Raw genomic sequence first — 14,973 nt, forward strand, 5'->3', positions numbered from 1 at the left:
TCCTGACATTTTCAGCACATCATTACATTGTTACCATTGTTGAAGCAGTAAATAAAATAAAACTCAATCCAAATGCTTCTCTCTATTGTATTAATAAATAATCTATAAGCCAATTATTAAAATAAAAACATTTTTTTCTGCGGCATTTGAAATGTAATTTTACTAATTTAACCACAGGGCAACAGGAAGTTAAAGTTTTATTATAATGTAAACCATGTCGATGTCCATTGTAAATATAAGACAAAATTTCATATAAATATAGGCATCATTTCAAGCCTAATTGATGATGAATTGATTATGTATGTAGTTGGTGTTAATGATCTTAATACATTTAGAGCAAATAAGAACGATGAAAATGTCAGACGCAAGAATTTCCTACAGGATCTAACTTTTGAGTTGATAAAACCAGCAATAAGCCAACGTTTAAGCATAAAATCCTTTCCAATAGATCTTCGACGTTGAGGAAGACTTCTGCTTGGCTTCAGCGAGGGTGCTCCATTACTACAAGACAGAGTTTCCTGGTTGGAAAATGTTTAATTTGTAGCTGTTCTCGCATCAAGTCAAAAAAAAAAAAAAAAAAAAAAAAAAAAAAAAAAAACTTTTGGAAAATGCCAAAGATGGGTGTGCCCAGACCACCAGAAAAGCTTGTGCGACGATTGCTTGGAGAATGCAATCATTCAAGAAGAAAATCTTTTAAAATCTTTAAGTTTTACCTCCCACGGTTATGCCGGTTAGGCTAAAGAAGACGGTGATGATGAGTAATGAATGAAATGGTGGAATGAAGAAAGTGGGAGGAAACGGGAGAACCCCGGGAAAACCCACGCACACGGTGTTTGTCCACCACAAGGTTCACTTGGCGGGGGCTGGGATCGAACCCGGGACCCAAGCACCAGAGGTGAACGCTCTACCACTGAGCCACCGCGGCCCGCCATTCAAGAAGAGTACATCAAATCATTCTACCTGTATGATCTATCATAGAAGAAGGTTTATGCTGTTATTTCAACACTTATACCTAAACACATATTTGATTGTCTCTTTAAGATTGTTGTATGTTGATGTACCTAATGTTTATTTTTGTTAATATTCTTGCATTAATCAAATATAATAATTTTAATTTTTTAAATATGTATAATACTTAACTAACATACCCAAGACCGAATATTCCTAAAAAATCATAACACTATAGAAAATTACTGATGTTCTACAATAGTAGAACGCGCGATCACTCACGTAAAGGTAGAGAGCGCGACCAACGCACTGTTAAAAAAAATCCACGTCAGTTGTTACTTGATTATATAAATTTGGTGCTCTGTAAAAGAAGGACCTTTGAATAATCGACAGTCTAGGACGGGAAAGGTGGGTATACTATAAACACTACTACTTTCAGTATAAATTTTAGAACAGGAAACATGATTTCGCGAAGGACGAGGAAGTGGATGTCATCAGATGAATACGAACCGAAGAAAATGACAGGCGCATGCGGGCTGAAAGAGATAATGTTTTCTAGCGAGTAGTTCAGTATTTGGAGATGAACGATGATAGTAGGTTACCATATGTGATTTATTAAAGGTTATGAAACAGGAGCTGTGCTATTCAGAAGATCAAACGTACTCTGCCAGATACATGAAAGCTAAGCTATTGGAATTATTTGGGGAAAGAATTACTATAACTGAAATAAAAGGTGAAGTAGAGTTGTTAGTTTCAAAGAGACATCTGCTAGAATAATTCAAGAATTTTATGAGGAGAACATCAGAAGTACTGTGGAGCAGCAGTTGAGATTAGTGCAAACTGCATCAAAGTTAATAAAAGTGTCATGGAAACATCAAAATAATACCACCTTTCCACTGATGGGTACAGTTTTGAAAGTGTTATGTCATTTTTCCTGAGGTGTTAAGAGATTTCTTGAAGAAATCGCAACAGTTATACCGAGTGAAATTAAAATAGCTTCGTTGTGTTAGTGTATAATCCAGTTAGATCGACCAGGAATGATGTAAGCTCCACTACAGTTTGGTTTGGGGTTGCAGATGCACCAAGGTTTTGGTTCCTGCTTTCTATTGGATACGCTGTACCAGCACTGGTCCTGCGTTTCATATTCTGAGGTGCTGTATCTTTTCTGACGTTCTCCTCATAGAAGCCTTGAAGGATTCCAGCACATGTCTCTTTGAAAGTAACAATTCTACTTCACCTTTTATTTCAGTTATAGTGATTCTTTCCTCAAATAAATCCAATAGTTTAGCTTTCATGTATCTGACAGAGTACGTTTGCTCTTCTGAATAGCACAGCTCTTGCTCCACAACCTTTAATAAATCACATATGGTAACCTACTATCATCGTTCATCTCCAAATACTCAACTACTCGCTAGAAAACATTATCTCTTTCAGTCCGCATGCGCCTGCCATTTTCTTCGGTTCGTATTCACCTGTTGACATCCGCTTCCTCATCTTTCGTGAAATCATGTTTTCTGGTCTAAAATTTATACTGTAAATAGTGTCTTTCGTAAACAAATCTCTGGCATATTCAATGCAACTTTTAACAGTCATGACCCAATTATCATTACGTTCTATTGTTTTTAGAAAAATATTAGCTTTTAGTGGAATTAGCAGTGATACTTCCACTTACCGGCATATCTATCAGGATCACCACAAAACAAACAGTTAAGAGCAAAATGAAATGCTGGTGAATTGAACGCAGAATACTTGCACATGTCTCTTCATCGGACGATATTCTAGATCGTGTATCCTTCTTGACCTGACTGAAATTCACATACTTCCTTCGGTATTCTTGATGTACTTTTCTCCAGGTTTGGCTGTCAGTGCAGCTGCACATAATTCACTCGCTTTCTGAATTCCTTGGCATTTCTTCTGAGATAAATAAAATTAAAATCATCAATTACAGTTTAGTATTCAACCATTCAGCCATTTGAAAACAATAACCACAAACATTTACATTTACGTTACAAGAAGCATAAAGGGTCTACTATGAATAGATAATGAAAAAAGTACAGTCTGTCTCAAAAGTCCCCTGACATAGGGCAACACTGTTGTTATCAGAGTTACAACAAAATGTAAGAGAAAAATCGTCTCCAAATATGTTTTCAATCTAAAGTGAAGGAACTTTTTAAATCGGACGAGCCGTTTGGGCTATACAGTCCTTATACGACCCATGTTAAATGAAAATGCAACGTTGACATTTACCGGGACCCACAACATAGGTGAATGAAGTTACTGTCTTTTACGCTGACGTGTCAATGGCCAGCCTCCATTTGAAACATGGCCCCATTCATCATACTCTTACAAAATTTATCCACTTCCCGGTAAATTGCAAAGTTGCATTTTCATTTAACATTGAGAGCATAAAGAGTGTACAGCTCAAACGGCTAATCCGATTTTAAAAATTCCTTCACTTTAGGTTGAAAACATCATATTTGGAGACGGTTTAACCTCTTACATTTTGTTGTAACTCTGATAATAACAGAGATACCTTATATCAGGGGACTTTTGAGACACCCTGTATATTAGAGATATGTCCAATGTCTCATTCGAAAGGACACGTAATGGTGAACAACTTTTATCAGGGATGTTGAACTTGTAATTTTGTTAGAAAGTCGCATAATTAGTCTGTTTTTTATTATGTCTGTCGTAAATGACTACCAACGGCGGCCATATTGGATTTAACGACCTTCCAGACGGAATATTCTTGAGGACTTTTTCAGGTTTGCTTAGAATGTGCTCAGCATCATTTTGGCGCATGTTTTATTTCTATTGCAATTTGTTCAAGGTCAATGCTTATCTTGACTAGACTATATGTCTTTTGTGAAATTTGGTAAAACTTACGACTGTGTTTGAGTTTAAATTCCAATAAAATTATGTAAATATCCACTAGTATTTCCTTATTTTTATTTTGGATACAAAGTACAAAGTTCCGGGAAATGTATTACAAACAGAAATGAAATACAATATACGTCTGCGTACCAACATTAAAAAATAAAAAATGGAAACCTATTGAAGAACAAAATCTACTTCCTTTAGTGAAGCTCTGGGAATCACTATGTTTATAATAGTTTTTAAAATGACCTTGGTTATATCCTGTTAAAAATTATGTGCTTATTTCATCCTTTCCCTACAGATTCAGTTCTAATTCTGTTTGGCCTCGAACGTTGCCAGTATAGAAAATCATGTTAGTTACATGTATAGGATATTACTTTCTGCTGCATTTAACACTGGTAACTAATACTATTATTTGCTTATAATAACAATTTCCTGTTTTTTGTAAACATTGTAATGATAAAATAACGTAGTACTCTTGTAATTCTACTCGAACTATTACTATTCGTATTGAATTTTCAACTATATTTCTTTTTCATTTCATATTTGTATATAATAGTTTTGAGTTGCACATGTTAATGAATAATAAAATTGTACTTGAATTAGTGTTAAGGGTCTCGGCTACATTTTCCATAACTTTCTTTCTTTCTTTTCCTTTTTGGTAAATAGTTCAGGAGCTTCAAACAATATTAACATGTTTGAAAGTGTGTAAGTTTTATACTTATAAAATAAGTTTATATGAAGTAATTGCTCCTAAAATACCATCCGTGGAGTCCAGAAATGTGAGTACCTAACATTATGCCTTATAAACTATTTTCCATCAGACGTTTGGCCTATAAGCAGAGCTGTAGCTAGAAATTTCGGTGCCCGGAGCGAGGAGGATGTAGAATTTGGCGCCCCAACACTCATCTTACCAAACTTTTCCTCCTTTTTCTTGCACATATAAAAGAACACGCTTTCGTTGTTATGCTACGTTGAATTTTTATCTAACTGTCTGGACAGACTATTGCAACAGGCAAATCTTTAATTAGGTATTCTTTTACAAATAAGAGCTGTTTTCAAGAGGATATTTTGAACTCTTTGTTAAACTTGACGAAACTACCTTTGGCTGCATACAAATCCACTTGGAGAACAGTTATGGAAATTTACAACTATTTACAACGTTTTATACTATTGAAAAGAAATTGAAATTTCAGTACAACTTCAGTGAAATTTCAGTTCAAAGAAGCGTTTCTAAAATGTTAGAAATGGATGACAGCATTAATTTTTAGTAATAATTGTAAACATTTGTAATTTTATTCTGTATGTGACCAGTCAAATATAATTTTAATTTAGATTCTTTTGCGGTTAAAAAATATTTTGTTAAATGTAACGGAAAGACGGAATTCGTTATGTTCAGGCTCTTTAAGCACCTATTCTACAGCTTTTAACAGCTTCTAACAGTTCGAAAATGTTATTATTCCCCTTGTTTACCTTCACTTTTTATATTTTCGCGCAAACAGGAGCATGCGTGTTTCTCATTACCTCTCTCATTTTCATACCTTCATTCTCTAGGTCATCGTAATTGATCAGATTGGATAAAAAAGTGATTAACTAAGCAAACACATCACCATGAAAACGACGAACACGTATTCCAGACTTTGATCATTTCTGATTTTGAAAACACTCGTGGTATCCTATAAGTCATTACTCAGCACATTGTATATCATATCGTCATTAACAAATCATATAGAATAACTACCTATAAGTAATAAACATATAAAAACTTGTTATGACTCTTATCAAAACGTTAGGGTTGCGAGCGGAGCGAGTAAGAAAATGTTTAACAAATCTATTTCTTTTCAAATTGACAACAATATTGATTTAATAAAGCGTCAATACTTTTTCGACGCGACACGTTTTTACTCATTTCCAACAGTTTTTTCTTTCTTCTTGCTCGTTCGGCGCCCTCTTGTTAGCAGCGCCAAGATCAACGGCCCCGCTCGCACCCCTCTCTAGCTACGGCTCTGGTTGCTTTATAATAAACGTTCCTTATACTTCTTGATATTTGTTTTTGGTGCAACAGGGAAAAAACTAATCTCTTATATATTTGTCAAAAACCAAAATGTGCAAACACAGCGTCGGATATTGTGCGGTCGTTGTAATTGTATGTACCATGAGAACAAACACACTTTCATTTCTTTGTGTGCTAGTGCATTGCACACAAGACATATATCAGTTGGTGGTACAGCACATAAAATTGAACAAAATAAGACGTTCCTTTTATAAAAGCATCTCACCTTTCCAGTGCGTAAACATCTTCTGTTGTCAATAATAATAGTTTCTGTGTGGATATTTTGACTAAATACCTAAAAATTAGACATCGAGTTCATAGTTCTGTAATAATAAGATTATTATATTAGGCTACTGCGAACAAAATGTTTGCTTGGACGTTTGGTAGGAAGCACTTTAGCAACACTACACAGGGATGGAATAAGATAACACTAGCACTTTTAATGTCACAAACTCCTCACATGTCTTGCAAGTTGGCTGAGGCATCCAGGTAGTAAGGAGGGAATGAGTTGTTAAACAGGATCTACCAAAGTGCATCATGAAGAACACACAGCAATTGCAACTGGTTTTTTCTTTGCGAATCCAAACAAGAACAGTCTGTACAGCAAGACACGGAAAGTATTAACAGTGCTTTTGATCCAGAAATGAATGGAAGTACCATTCGCTGTTGGTTTATCAAATTTTGTTCCGGCGACACAGTATTACGAAATGAGCTACATGTTCATCAACAAATATCATATTCGGATGAGATCCTGAGGAATACTGTGAAGGCGGGAATTCGGAAAAGTGTTCGTGGCTTTGGAGATGATTTAGACATGTGTCATACCACTGTCATTCGATGGTTCTGCGCAATCGGTAAAATGAAGAAGTTGGATTCACGGGTGCCGGGAGTTAACACTGGTGAATGAGAATCGCCGACTGAAGATGTACAGTTCTCAGGGTGCAAGGAGTAACTGGGGAAGCTTTCTGCGTAGGATTTTACTTTAGATAAAAATAGATGTGCTTTAGATGAAAATAGATATTATAAACTGTCAGGTAAAAGGTTGAATCGTGATCAACATCCAGAGTGATTTCCTAAACCACCTATCTTTCCCACAGATGTTGCCGGTATAGTTGTCTATGATGGGAGTGACCTCATGCCTTTTTCAGGTAATGAAAAGCCATCAGTGCAGATCGTTATAGTGCTAAGTTCGCTGAAATGCACTTAGCCTCAAACAAGCAGCAATAATCAACAGACATGATATCCACACGTTTGATGATCCTGCTCACCCACATGTCGCTCAAAAGAGAATGCATTCACTCCGTGAGTTGCAGTATGAAAGCCTTCCTCACTCATCATATTTCCCAATATCTTTTCCACTGACATTTTACGGTATCCTGATCATTTCTTGGGAACGAGGATCCTCCCTAATGATTGAGCGATGCAACATCGATTGGGAATTCTATTCATTGCGTACTCTTGATTTATCTCCGAACGTAACAAAATCGTTGGCCGAGTGACGACAAAAGCGTATGGTAGTGAAAGGCAATTATTTTGATTAACCACATAATGCAATTTTCATTTTTTCACCTTTGGAAATGACGCCAGGCACAGGACATTTCATGTGCACCAAATTAATATATAAGTGGAAAAATGAATATAAAATGTGAAAGTTCATAATTTTATGTATTTTCTTCCTAAAAGTGATATAGAAGCCTTTAATATCCTTGGTAAAGTGTTTTCTACGTTTCAGCATATTTTTGTGCTTCTTGTGCTTTCTTCTATACAGTTTTCTTCCTTTATTCATCTCTAAGTAACTAACTTTATGGACTATGGAACCCGGAGATTCAATGCTGCGTTCACGAAAGCTCTTCACTGATTTCTATCCTTGACCAACTATATTCAGTTTCTACTTCGTATTCCAATTTCTGCGAAATACATCTTAATATTGTCCTCCCATCTACGCCTAAGTCTTCCTACTAGTTGTTTTCCGATTGGATTTTCAGTTAAAACTTTGAAAGTGTTACTACTTCCTTCCATTCTGGCTACATGACCTGCACATCTAAGCCTCTTAGATTTGATGACCTTAACAATGTTTGGTAATCGATATAAAATGTGTAGTTCTTCGTTATGAAGATTCCGCCATTCACCATTCCCGTCCCTCGTCATGTTTATTCATTGCTATTACTTGCATGTTTAGATCCATTCCCATGTTTCATACCATCAATGCCCGTTTTTTTTATGCCCGGTTTTGTAAGTACTCTTGCATAATGAAGGTGAGTGAGATTATAATTAACTCCTGAATATTTTACATATTACGGTGTTTCAGTAGAATATCTCCTAGAATAGCTGATATCACAAAACGAAAGAGCAATTTGAGTGACGAGTAAGAAAGAAACAAAACTAAGAAACCCTAACAGAGATTTTGATCAGAAATATAAACATTTGAATTAACTCCAGCTTTCTTCTATAATACAAATTATTTTTTCTCGAATATTTTATCAAGCAGGATAGAAAATATTGACCATCGAAATTAAGTTTATAATCATTTTCTTTTCTTTTTTGGAAAAATAGATAATATTTTGCACGTTCTCTCTGGGAAAAGTAGTAGTTTTATTATGCTGTAGGTTTACTGTAGTTTTAGTTCAAAATTAATATGCCAGGGATATCGTAAAATATTTAAAATGTGAATAGATGTTAGTTTTGCGGGTACAGATATGAGAAGAATAACCAGTCACAGGGACTCAAATTACGGTAATATATTAAATATATTTCGATCTAAGAATGAACGAAATACGAACTAATCGATAAATTTTACTGATAATTTACAGGTTTCTGGTGTCAGTGTTCATCTATATCAAGGAGAAGGTAAGAAATATTACAACTTATATTCAAACTTCAATTTATATTAAAACTTCAGTCGGTTTATATTAAAACTTAAATTTATAAATATTTCACTCCTCTCTACATTGTACGACATCATTAAAACTTTATCTTATAAGAATATCATACATGTAGAATTATTAAACTTTTGAGGTCAGCTCAAACAGAGTCCTGACATTTATCTGGAGGTGTATCATATATCTAACATGATCATATATTAATAAACTGACAATAGGATAAGAATACTATACTATGTACTAAAGACTAACAAATTTTCGACACAAATATATATTCGTATAACGACACTAGTATTTTAATGTAATATTCTTGCAGATTTTTACTACCTAGAAAGATTCTTCGATTCATTTCTCAGCGCGGAATGAATGTTTTCATACACTGAGAAAAATCCGTTCTCTGGATAAACATACAATACCCTCTTGTTTACTACAGAAATCAGTACGGAGTATACGTTATTCGTATGCTACATAGGCACTGCCCTTCGATGTTACATCATGCCGTTGCAGGATGTCTGACATATAACAGTTTTCCGTATATCACATGCATATACTTATATTACATTTCTCAGCTACAGTATATGTTATATATGTCCACTTGTATGTGAGATCCTGACCGCCTATATTGTTTCATATAGAAAGTACGTATATATGGAACACTTATACGGAAAGTAATATAAAACATGCGTTTTCAGTTATACGTCTGCTGTATGTAAAGTCCAAAAACAGGTTACGCACCTTTGGCGTGGGAGACCTGGGTTCGATTCCCAGCGGGAGCTCATGTGGTTCGGATTCCACGTTAATCAGTAGGTCCACGTCTCATATAGCCTCGCTGTGAAAGTGACGTTAAACTCAATCAACCCAACCCAAAAACTACAGGGATTACGCATGTAACCTACCTTTTTAAGTACGCCACCTACATTTTTTTTCTCAGTGTAGATTATGAATCCATTGTAATGAGTGATTAGAGCATGTATGTTAGGTACATGTGGCTAGTATTTTAATGTAATATTCCTGGTGGAGACAGGTTTTCTTGTGAATGGTCATTGTAACGCAAGAGAGAAACTACTGCCGCTAAGCTCTAGTAATTATTTCTAACTGGTTACTGATCTTATAATGTGGGAGCGAGCTTGTAGTATGAAAGCCACGTAAGAGAGATCACGTTTATCCAAGGAGAAAACACTAGATAGAAGGAAAGAAAAAAGTGTTCGCAGTGTATGATTACGCATGAATCAATGAGTAGCGTACCTACAAAACCATTAGCTGAGTCTTGTTTGCGTGTCACTACTAATTTCTATCAACGCTAGGTTTACTGTATTCATCTTGCTCTTTCCGTGTGGTCTATTGAGAACACAAGTACCCAAACTGTGACGTCATTTAGCATTTAGCTGGAAATAGTTGAAATGTAGTCAACACTTGTCAAGAAAGGTAATTGGAAATGAGCTGAAGAAATTCTTCAATTTATTGTACTTCCTGTTCCATTTATTGATAAATCTATGAAACGCTTTTATGTTCATATGGGTTATATTTTACTCGTACGAACCTAAACAGATCACATGGTCTATTCGATCAAATACCCATGTTTCTTGTTTGGAAATAAGAATCAAAGGAGATATGATTTTCATATCGAGTCTTGAGAGTACAAATATTGTATGTCTAGTTGACAAATTTTTCAGGAGACTGTTTCGAAGTGATATGTGTGCCCTAGCAAAGCAGAGAGTTTGAGTTTTGCGACAACTGTTCACAGTGTATTAAAAAGAAGCTACTTACAGTGGACATATGATATTTGTACACCTGACATAATAGATACAACGTGTGTAAAGTTGGCCCCTCACTTTCAAATTTGAACTCGACACCGAAGCCAATCGTTTGGTTTTCGTTTGTTATTGATTGTTTTGAAGAATAAATTGCTTGTTTCGAAAGCCGTACGGACATATTCACAAAATAAAGTTGGAGCCAGCGTGAAGTACGCCCCCAACTTTCAAGTTTCTACTCGAAGCCGAAGCCAATCGTTTGGTCTTCGTTTGTTATTGATTGTTTAAAAACTAGTTTGTTGCGAAAAACGTACGGACATATTCACAAAATAAAGTTGGGGACCAGCATGAAGTTGCCCCTCCCACTTTCAAGTTTCCACTAGAAACCGAAGCGAATGGTTTGTCATTGATTATTTTGAAGAAAAAATAGTTTGTTTCGAAAAACGTACGGAGATATTTACAAAATAATTTTTGGACAATTTCATACTGGCCCACTTTGAAACTTAGACTCGAAACAGAAACCAGTCGTTTGTTATTGATTGTCTTGAAGAAAAACAATCGTTTGTTTCGGAAAGCTTAATCATATATTTGCAAGATATATCTAGGGTGTGGCCTAATTTACTGTGTTCCCTCCTCCTACAAATTTCGATTGGAAAGTAAATTCAAAGTCTGGTATGCGTTGGTTGTTGATTATTTTGAAGAAAGAATCGTTTGTTTCGAAAAACATAAAGAGTTTTTGGGAAACAAGTGATGATGCTACTTTACACTGGTCCCACTTTTACATTTCGATTCAAAACTAAATCTAATCCGTTGTTATTGGTTGTTTTGAAGAGAAAATCGTGTTCTTCGGAAATAGAAAGAGAGATTTTAAAAATAAATTTTTGAATGTGATCAAATTCTACAATAGAGGTCAATGGGCCAACTTCACACTGGTCAATCAAATTTCAATTTTCGATTTAAATTCAATAATTTATTTTTTGTTTGTTATTGATTGGTTTGAAGAAAAATCGAAAAGCATTAAAGAAATTTTGATAATAAATTGACGGTCAGCTTTACGCTGGCTCTACACTGTCAAATTTCGTTTAAAGGAGAAAACGGTTAAATATAAGATGAGAAACACAATCAGTAGCATACGCAGAAGTTCGTCAAACGTGGTTCATGCGATTTCGGTTCTCAATATTGCTCAAGATACAGCAAAAGTGATAAAAGTAGTTTTTCAGCGTTGAACTTTATAGAGTGAAAACGGTACTCTATAAGACGAAGCGGTTATCTGCAATCAATTAAGCATCCCAAGAATATATTCTATCTCCATTCTAATCTCTTTCCTAGAACCAGAAGTGATATAAATCTACCACTACTTATGATTTCAATAATAATTCGTAAAATGTCATGGCACAGAAAGTAAACTCCATCAAGTAGTGAATATGTGACACTGTTACTTGCTTAAAGTTGTCATAAACTCATTTATTCATCATTTTGGCAATATGCAGTTCAAGCAGTTTAATTCTCTTTTTAATTTAAAAGGACTAGCATATGCTAGCAGACGACGTTTCTATGTGCGAGTGTGTGTGTGTTCTCTCACTCAGCGGCGTCGTGACCTTGATCAGCACTTCTTCAGCCAATCACAGCTCTGTCCACTCTTACGTCACTTAACGCGTGAAACCCACGCGAACAGCGAGAGCTGAAGAGATTTAGCGGGAGACAAACTACTTGGCGCCGAACATCCGAAGACAAGTGAAACCTTTTTTTTTACTGCTGCGAAATTCTTTATGTAGACACGTTATTGTTATAATTGTATCCACGCATATAACATGAGAAAAGGAACATCAAAAATTAGTATTACCTTAATTACCTAAGATGATGTAAGTATATTATAACCATTAAAATTTTTGAATCTATTTTTGAGTATTCGCTACGATTGTGCATGTCATTCCCTTACGCCTCATGGCATTTCGTTTGAGTGCATGGTGCAGAAATTATTTTCACTTATCGTTTGCGGAATTTATTATCTTTTGAAATATATGATGCTGAATCTTTTGCCTTTATAAAAAGTTGTACGTAGAATTTTTGCTTATGTGTAGTTGGCGTTGAAAGGAGCTTTCTTCGGATAACTTGTTTCATCGTCAACACTCGAGCAAACGTCCTATTTACGACTATCTAATATAATGTTTGCTCTATTTGGACACCATCCTATGGAGTAAACGTTATAAAATGGTGCCGGGATATATATGTCGAAGCAGGAACCTTTTTTTTGTATAAATGTTCAGTTTTGTGTTTATGAACATAGGCCTAGGTATTCTTGATGTTCAAAACTTGCTGCGTAATTTTTGCCGCCATCTCAGGGAATTAATAAGTACATGAAATTCGTGTCATTGTATCCTTGTCCAGTGCATTCATCCTTGCATATTGAAGCCTAAATCCTGTCTAAATTAGAATATTTTTATTATTTGCATTCTTAGATTTTTGCAGAAATTAGTCAATTATTTGTGTTAGCGAGTTTGTTATATGTGCAACATCATGGCTGAGGGTGATCTTAGAACAGTTCTCTTATCTATGCAAAGGGAACTGAGTGCATCAATTAATGAAATTAAAGAAAGCCAAAACGAATTGAGTGATAATCAAAAGCGTGTGAGTGAAAGCGTTGAGGCGATAAATGTAAACCAACAGAAAATGTAAGATGATATCAATGAATTACGTAGCGAGTGTCGTGAAGTGCAGTGCGGCATGAATTGATAGAACGAATTGAAGCAGTGGAATTAAAGTGTTTTAATACGAGTGAAGACATACGTAGAAGTGTGCGTGAATTAGCTGGGGCCGTGCATGATATTCGAGGCACAGTTGAAGAAAATACGCGCCAAGTAAACGACCAACAGCGTCAACTAAATGAATGTCACAATAGAGTGGATGATTATGAAAAAAGGTTGCGTTTGGTCGAAAGTCTCGACAAGTACCGTGAAAGCAGAATTCAGAAGTGCGAGACTAAACAAGGTGAATACGGTATAGCAGTGCAAGAGTGTATTCAAGTGTGCCACGAACAGAGTAAGTTTAACCAGCAGTGTTTTGAAACGTGTCTCCGCGCCAGTGAATTAAGTGAACAAACTAAGCAAGATGTGGAACGATTATCAGAGCGTGTGCAGCGTATAGAATTAGCAAATGAGCACCATGATACTGGAAGTAATATGTCACAAAGAAACACAGGTTTCGTGCACAGTGTGAAGCGTGAGAGGAAATCGAGCAGTGAGTCTCAAACGGCGTCTGATACAGAGGTGGAAAGTGACGTAATAAGAAGAACCGTGTCAAGAATCAAAACTGAAGGAGAAAGTCCGCGTATTAAGCGTGCAAGAAATAGTGAAGTGAAAGCAAGGCGTTGTTCATTGCGATTAGCAGACATTAAGCAACTCTCTACATTTTCAGGTGATATGATGAAGGAAAGTGCAAGTGCATTTTTAGAAAATTTTGGTAGAGAAATGTCGTTCGCCGGAGTGCCTCAAAGCGAGTATTTGACGATCATGCCATTGATTCTTAAAGATAGTGCACTTAAGTGGTACGATTTACACGGTAAGAAGTGTCAAACTTTTCAAGAATTTGTAATAGAGTTTCAGAATGCATTTGAGAGTCCCGTAGTGAAAGCTACGCGTCTGCGTAACTTGCGTTCTATCCCGTTTGATCCAAAACGTTATAGTAGTGTTGTTGATTTTGTGACAGAGCGTTTTAGTCAAATTCAAGCTCTGGAATAGTATGAAAATCCAACCATTACGTTGTCACACATCATCACTCTCCTGCCCAAGCGGTACCAATTAGCTATGATGGGTTCTATGCCTGATAATATAAATCAGTTCCTTGCGAGTGTGCAGTCCATTGAAGGATTGTCAGGAATTACTAATATGTACGATAATCAGCGTAATAAGCAGAAACAGCAAGGTGGTACCGGTGTTAGCGTGAATAATGTGAAAGTGGAACACGGTAGCGAAGTGAATAGTGATAATAGTGCGCGTCCGAATTTCAAACAGGGATGGAAAAGGAAATTTCATAGACGTAGACGGCGAGGTAATTTTAATAGAAATAATAATAACTCGAACGGTGGTAATCAGTCGCAAGGCAATGGCCGACAAAATACAAGTGCAAATGGAAATCGAAACGAAACGCAAGGTGCAAGGGCAAACGAAAATCAAAGTAGTGCGTCGACTTCCCAAGGTAGTCCGAATCAAAATAATAATTGGTTTCCAACATTTAATAGAGGTCCTGGTGTAAATAACGTTAACAATCAGCAACGTCAATATCCATACCAACAAAGTGGTTTTTACCCGCAGAGTTCTGTGCCTTTAAACTAGTAGCGCTCTCCCACTTGGTTGCTGCAAAGGGGAGGGATTTCAGTAGTGTAAACCGGATTACTTTTCCACGTATGTGCAACGAGGAAGATTTACAAGCAGAAGATGATATAAGCAATGATAATGAAGACGAAGTG

At 35.9% G+C, this 14,973-nt stretch overlaps 1 protein-coding gene across 1 annotated transcript in view; it reads left to right on the forward strand.

The window, feature by feature from the left end:
- Positions 1-4,149: 4,149 nt before the first annotated feature.
- The window catches only part of LOC145667670 (uncharacterized), a 98,487-nt gene continuing 87,663 nt past the window's right edge, over positions 4,150-14,973 (forward strand). The window contains exons 1-2 of the mRNA XM_081735130.1: positions 4,150-4,223; positions 8,689-8,725. Of these exons, the coding sequence (XP_081591256.1) occupies positions 4,176-4,223; positions 8,689-8,725 (85 nt within the window). The 5' untranslated portion in view covers positions 4,150-4,175. The remainder of the gene's footprint in view (positions 4,224-8,688; positions 8,726-14,973) is intronic.

Source organism: Thermobia domestica, chromosome 1, assembly GCF_964235325.1.
Source record: "Thermobia domestica chromosome 1, izTheDome1.hap1.1, whole genome shotgun sequence".
NCBI classification, from domain to species: Eukaryota; Metazoa; Arthropoda; class Insecta; order Zygentoma; family Lepismatidae; genus Thermobia; species Thermobia domestica.